Below are 7457 nucleotides of genomic sequence, written 5' to 3' on the forward strand. Positions count from 1 at the left end.
CGCACACAACGAACACAAGCACCAAGCACACACACCACGCACAACGCACCACACTCACACCGAGGACACTGCACGCACAGACAACCCACACACACACACCCTTGCAGCCTTGGCAATGACAGTCTTTAAAGGTGTGTGTGTGTGTGTGTGTGTGTGTGTGTGTGTGTGTGTGTGTGTGTGTGTGTGTGTGTGTGTGTGTGTGTGTGTGTGTGTGTGTGTGTGTGTAGAACTCTACGATATCTTCCTCTGCAGGGTGAAGGACAGGTGGAGGTGTTCCAGTGAGACCAGCTCCGTCAACGACAGCGAGAGCGGTATGACATCATCCGCCTCAGCCAATCAGAGCAGACGTACAGACTCTGGGCTCCCTCAGCCAATCAGAGCAGACGTAGAGACTGTGGGCTCCCGCAGCCAATCAGAGCAGTCGTAGAGACTGTGGGCCCCCTCAGCCAATCAGAGCAGACGTGGAGACTGTGGGCCCCCTCAGCCAATCAGAGCATTCCAATGGTTACCAGCGGTTGCCAACGGTTACCAATAACATCTGTTAAAACGTCTTCCTTATACAGATTTTTCAAAAGAGTGTTATAATGAATGTAACCATGGCAACGAAGCCCTTTGGTGTGATGACTGTTTACCTGCTGGTTACTGACTAGTTACTAACTGGTTACTGACTGGTTACCGGCTGTTCCAGACGGGGGGGCGTCGCTGGCCGACAGGGAGTCCAGTCTGGACCTGATCAAACTGGATATCTCCAGAACCTTCCCCTCGCTCTTCATCTTCCAGAAGGTACCTTTCAATCAAACACTCAGCCCTCATCCTGTCAATCAAACACTCAGCCCTCCGCCTGTCAATCAAACTGATGGCCTCTCTCTCTCTCTCTCTCTCTCTCTCTCTCTCTCTCTCTCTCTCTCTCTGTCTCTCTGTCTCTCTGTCTCTCTGTCTCTCTCTCTCTCTCTCTCTCTCTCTCTGTCTCTCTGTCTCTCTCTCTCTCTCTCTCTGTCTCTCTGTCTCTCTCTCTCTCTCTCTCTCTCTCTCTCTCTCTCTCTCTCTCTCTCTCTCTCTCTCTCTCTCTGTGTCTCTCTCTCAGGGCGGGCCCTACCATGAGGTGCTCCACAGTCTCCTGGGAGCGTACACCTGCTACCGGCCGGACATCGGCTACGTGAGTCACAGCCTCTACTGTAATGAGCCTACATAGTGGGGCGGTCTCTCTGTTCTCTCTTCCGGTCTCACCCCCCGTCTCTCTGTAGGTCCAGGGCATGTCGTTCATGGCTGCCGTGCTGCTGCTGAACCTGGAGGAGGGCCAGGCCTTCATCACCTTCACCAACCTGCTCAACAAACCCTGTCAGGTCACCTTCTTCAGGGTGGACCACCAGCTGGTACGCACGCACTCACACAAGCATGCATGCATGCATTGCAGGCACACACAGGCACACGTACGCAAGCACGCGCACACACGCACACAAATAATCTCTCTCTCTCTCTCTCTCTCTCTCTCTCTCTCTCTCTCTCTCTCTCTCTCTCTCTCTCTCAGATGTTGAAGTATTTCGCAGCCTTTGAGGTTTTCTTCGAGGAGAATCTTCCTCGACTCTTCAGACACTTCCTCGCCAACAGCCTGACCCCTGACCTCTACCTGATAGACTGGTAGGTCCTGACCCCTGACCTCTACCTGATAGACTGGTAGGTCCTGACCCCTGACCTCTACCTGATAGACTGGTAGGTCCTGACCCCTGACCTCTAACTGATACACCGTTAGGTCCTGACCCCTGACCTCTACCCGATAGACTGGTAGGTCCTGACCCCCATCCGATAGACTGGTAGGTCCTGACCCCTGACCTCTACCCGATAGACTGGTAGGTCCTGACCCCTGACCTCTACCCGATAGACTGGTAGGTCCTGACCCCTGACCTCTAACTGATAGGTCCTGACCCCTGACCTCTAACTGATAGACTGGTAGGTGCTATTTCTTACTAATGCTATGGATGCTAGCTGTGAAGCTAACTGAGATGAACTCTGATTAGAGTCCCGTGAATAACTCAAGGTTCTTCACGCTGTACGGTACGGTCCTAACGCTGAACCTGGTGCATTGTGGGGGCTCCAGGCTGTACGGTACGGTCCTAAAGCTAACCCTGTTGCATTGTGGGGGCGCCAGGCTGTACAGTACGGTCCCAACGCTAACCCTGGTGCATTGTGGGGCTCCAGGATCTTCACCCTGTACAGCAAGGCGCTGCCCCTGGACGTGGCGTGCCGCGTGTGGGACGTGTTCTGCCGGGACGGGGAGGAGAGCCTGTTCCGCACGGCGCTGGGGCTGCTGCGGCTCTACCAGGACGTCCTGCTGCAGATGGACTTCATCCACATGGCCCAGTTCCTCACCCGCCTCCCCCCCGACCTCCCCCCCCATCTGCTCTTCAGCTCCATGGCCAGCACCCCCATGGTCTGCAGCGCTGGCCGCTGGGCGCAGGTGAGGAACAGCGCCCCCCGGGGGCCGAGGCCGGTACTGAGGCCCCCCGGGGGCCGAGGCCGGTACTGAGGCCCCCCGGGGGCCTAGGCCGGTACTGAGGCCCCCCGGGGGCCGAGGCCGGTACTGAGGCCCCCCGGGGGGCCGAGGCCGGTACTGCGGGCCCCCCGGGGGGCCGAGGCCGGTACTGCGGGCCCCCCGGGGGCCGAGGCCGGTACTGCGGGCCCCCCGGGGGCCGAGGCCGGTACTGCGGGCCCTGGTGGTCTCCAGATGTTTGACCTCTAGAGCTCTCTCGTTATGTGGTGGCTGCGTGTTCATCTCTCTTTCTGTTTCCCTTCAGGTGTTTTCTTCATTGATGAAGGACGGCTACAAAGAACCAGAGAAGAACGGCAGCCCAGCCCTCCGGAGCTAACCTTAGCCCACTGAGGAGCTAACCCTAGCTCACTGAGGAGCTAACCCTAGCTCACTGAGGAGCTAACCCTAGCTCACTGAGGAGCTGGCGCTAATAAGCTAACACTAACTTTATAGCGGCCATGGTTCTCAAACTAATGTCCAAGTTCATGCGAACTGCGAACTGAAAAGTACTCACTAGCTACCTATGCTATTGATGCTCGCTATAAAGCGAGCATCAATAGCTTTAGGTGGATGCTATCTGATTTTAGGGCTAATATGGATTGAAAAGAAGTGCGGGAGTAGACTCTCCAGGTCTCCAGCAGAGCCAGGGGCCCCCGCCCAGACCGGACCTGGGGCCATCGGCCAGACCGGCTCTTCCCTACAGAATGGACCAGGGGCCCAGAGCGGCTCCCACTACTGAATGGACCAGGGGCCGGCTGGTTGGACTTGATGGATCTCCTTGTGGCTGCTGCATGCTAGACCATCCAACAGTATTCATCGGTAGACCTCAGCATTTCTTAAGTTAGATTTATATCGTATAACATAAATATCTTGAGGAAAAGTATTGATAACAATGCTTGAACTAAGACCAGAGCAGAAGAACAAATTGTCTTCTTTGGCTGACACCTGCAGCCAAATGAACCAGCAGAGAACAATGATAGATCTCTAGGTGTTTGACCTCTACGTGTTTGACCTCTAGGTGTTTGACCTCTTGAGGTTTGACCTCTAGAAGTTGTACCATTGATCAGGTCTCTCCATAGTCTGGCTATTGCCAGACCAAGATCAATCGTAGATTGCACGTTGGTCAGGGGAAGCTGCTGTCATTTTCTTCAGCACAAAAGGCGTGATCAATGGGCCTAGTTCATATGACCCCTGTACGCGATTGGCTGCTTGCCGTCGCTTCCTTGTCGTCATTTTGGTAAACCAGCCAATAGCGTGCCAAGGGGAAAAGCCAGCTTGGTGATTGACTCCCAAAAAAATGTATCGGAAGCAGAAAGAAATGTATTGCTCTTCTCCAGACCCTTGTGCAGGGCGAGATCAAATTGCCGGCAGAATGGGCGGGTCTACCCAGTCTAGTCTCTCCATGTTGGGCTGAGGCGAAAGTGTCCTTGTTGGTCCCATGTCCAGACTCCGAGGGTGAAGTCCTGAAGGACTGCGGTCAGAGGTCAGGTCTTGAAAATGTTCCAGACTTGTATGTTCAGGCGCACATCTATACCACTCCATACAACTTGAAGCTAAAGGCACCTTATCCAGCTCTAAGCAGCCTATCAGCCCCCCCATTCATTACCCCCCCCAAACAAACAAACAAACAGAAAATGTCTGTACAGGCCGTGTATCAAACACTACACCTGAGAGTTAATTTCCATGGTAGTCCTAGCCAGCTCTGCTATCATGCGTACCTAGTGTGTGTTAGCTAGCCACCTGTGTGATGGCTAGCCTGTTATCTGTTTGTTAGTAGATATTTGACTGTAGATAGCTAGCTTTACATTGCTAGCTGAAGTAGGCTATATGTTAGCTAGCTTACGGTGCGTGTCTTGCTCGTCCCATTGTTGAGACTATATGGGTACGGGTCGTACCATTGTTGAGACGTTAGGGGAAATGGTCGTACCATTGTTGAGACGTTATGGGTACGGGTCGTACCATTGTTGAGACTGGAATAAAAGACTTCTCACTCCTGAGCTAAAGGAAGAATAAGATACTTGTTTTTTCCAGTATATTAACTTTATTGCTTTAATGACTGAGTTTGCTATAATGAATCACATTTATACTTTAAGATTGAAGACTTTAAGTTGACTTCTTGTGTGCTTGTACAGTTTTCATTCAGGCGAGTTAAAGAATTCAGCGATGACTTCAACTTGTAAATAAATTCTTCCTCAAGACCTCTTCATCTTTTTTATCTCGTCTCTTGAGTCCTAGTCGTTTAATTCCTTTATTTGATTGCTTCTGCCTACTATATTGTTCAGATAGGTAGGCCCACATTGTACACAGTTACTTAATAGTTATTTTTTTAAAAAATATTTTCTACTGCTGTCCGGAAGCGAACGCCTTCAGTTCCCTTGAGCTGTGTGAATAGAATATTTAACAAAATAGTTCATTAATAGTTTGATATATAGTTTGATATGACACTGATTAAAACGTATTAATTGTATATTCAACTAGAAAACGTATTTCCTGCAGGAAATGCGGTAAGTGCTGGACTGCAAAATTAGGTTAAAAATGTTTTATTAAGCGACGTAGTTTAAGACGTAAAGAATTGTTGAATGGCTTGAATCAAATTAAAGATTTGAACAGATGAAGTAAACATGCACACCATTTGAAAATGTAAAATCCTTTGAACAAAATGATAAGGCTGTTGGAATCCTTGGAGTCTCAGCTTTCATATGACATATCGTTTGTGTACAAGTCTGAAATAGTTGAGCTGTAAGTGTTTTGAATGGTTGCTTAAGATTTCAAGATATTCTGAACATTTTAAAAGTTGAATGGAGTCTCTAGGGGAAAAATTGTTGAAGGAGATAGGTCCCAAAGTTGCATGACAATAAGTAAATAAATAACGAAGTCTAAGAATTACAATAGTGCGGCGCTGCATGCGGCACTCACCTAATTTCTGCCAAATTCTACACACTACACCTTCAACTGTAAATTAGTGGCCCTTGAACGCACCAGGTGGCTCAATAATGTCCCCTCAAAACTCAAGTTGAAAACCCCCAAACGGGCTAAATCCAACTCTTCAAAATTAACTGGGAACAGAGAAGAAGGAAAAATAACTCAAAACATGTGCAATGTCCGGTTGGTTCCGCTGGGGGACAGCAGGGAGATGAGGAACACCAGGGGGCAGCAGAGAGCTGAGGACCACCAGGCCGGGAGCAGCAGAGCACTGAGCACCACCAGGGAGCAGCAGAGAGCCGAGGACCACCAGGGAGCAGCAGAGAACCGAGGACCACCAGTTTAGGCCCGGAGGTTCTGATTGCAGTTTGATCTCTGAAATCAATGACCAGCGCATCTGAATGTAGATGCTTCCAGGGTTTTTTTTACTTTAAATGTAGCTACTTTAAATGTAGCTGGTGGCCTCAGTAAAGTTTCATGGATCAGATTCCGGATGAACCCGATCTAAAGTACAGACAGAGTCAGGTGAGCGAGTCCCAGGTAGGTCCTCTGACCTCTGGTTTTTAATACAATTTTATGACAGGTTATCACAGGTTTAACATGTTAAAACGTGTTTCTAATAGCAGTGATAATTTCATAGCTGTGTCATTTGTATCCTGTCTTTTGTTGTTATAATTTACAGCAAAGTGAGGTGGAGATACATCTAAAATATTACGTTTAGATAAATGCCCCGACTAGGTTGGTAGTTCAGATGAAACAGGTTCCAGTAGGTTGGTAGTTCAGAGGAAACAGGTCCCAGTAGGTTGGTAGTTCAGAGGAAACAGGTCCCAGTAGGTTGGTAGTTTAGATGGAACATGGACCCAGTAGGTTGGTAGTTTAGATGCCACAGGTCCCAGTAGGTTGGTAGTTTAGATGGAACATGGACCCAGTAGGTTGGTAGTTTAGATGCCACAGGTCCCAGTAGGTTGGTAGTTTAGATGGAACATGGACCCAGTAGGTCGGTAGTTTAGATGCCACAGTTCCCAGTAGGTTGGTAGTTTAGATGAAACAGGTCCCACTAGGTTGGTATTTTAGATGAAACAGGTCCAAGTAGGTTGGTAGTTTAGATGCCACAGGTTCCAGTAGGTTGGTAGTTTAGATGCCACAGGTCCCAGTAGGTTGGTAGTTTAGATGCCACAGTTCCCAGTAGGTTGGTAGTTTAGTTGCCACAGGTCCCAGTAGGTTGGTAGTTTAGTTGCCACAGGTTCCAGTAGGTTGATAGTTTAGATGAAACAGGTCCCAGTAGGTTGGTAGTTTAGATGCCACAGGTCCCAGTAGGTTGGTAGTTTAGATGTCAGAGGTCCCAGTAGGTTGGTAGTTTAGATGCCACAGGTTTAAAACGTGTTTCTAATAGCAGTGATAATTTCATAGCTGTGTCATTTGTATCCTGTCTTTTGTTGTTATACTTTACAGTAAAGTGAGGTGGAGATACATCTAAAATATTACGCTTAGATAAATGCCCCGACTAGGTTGGTAGTTCAGATGAAACAGGTCCCAGTAGGTCGGTAGTTTAGATGCCACAGTTCCCAGTAGGTTGGTAGTTTAGATGAAACAGGTCCCACTAGGTTGGTATTTTAGATGAAACAGGTCCAAGTAGGTTGGTAGTTTAGATGCCACAGGTTCCAGTAGGTTGGTAGTTTAGATGCCACAGGTCCCAGTAGGTTGGTAGTTTAGATGCCACAGTTCCCAGTAGGTTGGTAGTTTAGTTGCCACAGGTCCCAGTAGGTTGGTAGTTTAGTTGCCACAGGTTCCAGTAGGTTGATAGTTTAGATGAAACAGGTCCCAGTAGGTTGGTAGTTTAGATGCCACAGGTCCCAGTAGGTTGGTAGTTTAGATGTCAGAGGTCCCAGTAGGTTGGTAGTTTAGATGCCACAGGTTTAAAACGTGTTTCTAATAGCAGTGATAATTTCATAGCTGTGTCATTTGTATCCTGTCTTTTGTTGTTATACTTTACAGTAAAGTGAGGTGG

At 48.9% G+C, this 7457-nt stretch overlaps 1 protein-coding gene across 2 annotated transcripts in view; it reads left to right on the forward strand.

The window, feature by feature from the left end:
• The window catches only part of LOC115559663 (TBC1 domain family member 12), a 10116-nt gene extending 5383 nt beyond the window's left edge, over positions 1-4733 (forward strand). For both annotated transcript variants that reach the window (XM_030378687.1, XM_030378686.1), the window contains exons 7-13: positions 228-311; positions 689-783; positions 1085-1156; positions 1245-1373; positions 1529-1638; positions 2197-2455; positions 2793-4733. In XM_030378687.1, coding sequence (XP_030234547.1) covers positions 228-311; positions 689-783; positions 1085-1156; positions 1245-1373; positions 1529-1638; positions 2197-2455; positions 2793-2864 — 821 coding nt within the window. In that variant the 3' untranslated portion in view covers positions 2865-4733. The remainder of the gene's footprint in view (positions 1-227; positions 312-688; positions 784-1084; positions 1157-1244; positions 1374-1528; positions 1639-2196; positions 2456-2792) is intronic.
• Positions 4734-7457: the final 2724 nt, after the last annotated feature.

Source organism: Gadus morhua, chromosome 15, assembly GCF_902167405.1.
Source record: "Gadus morhua chromosome 15, gadMor3.0, whole genome shotgun sequence".
In the NCBI taxonomy this organism is placed as follows: domain Eukaryota; kingdom Metazoa; phylum Chordata; class Actinopteri; order Gadiformes; family Gadidae; genus Gadus; species Gadus morhua.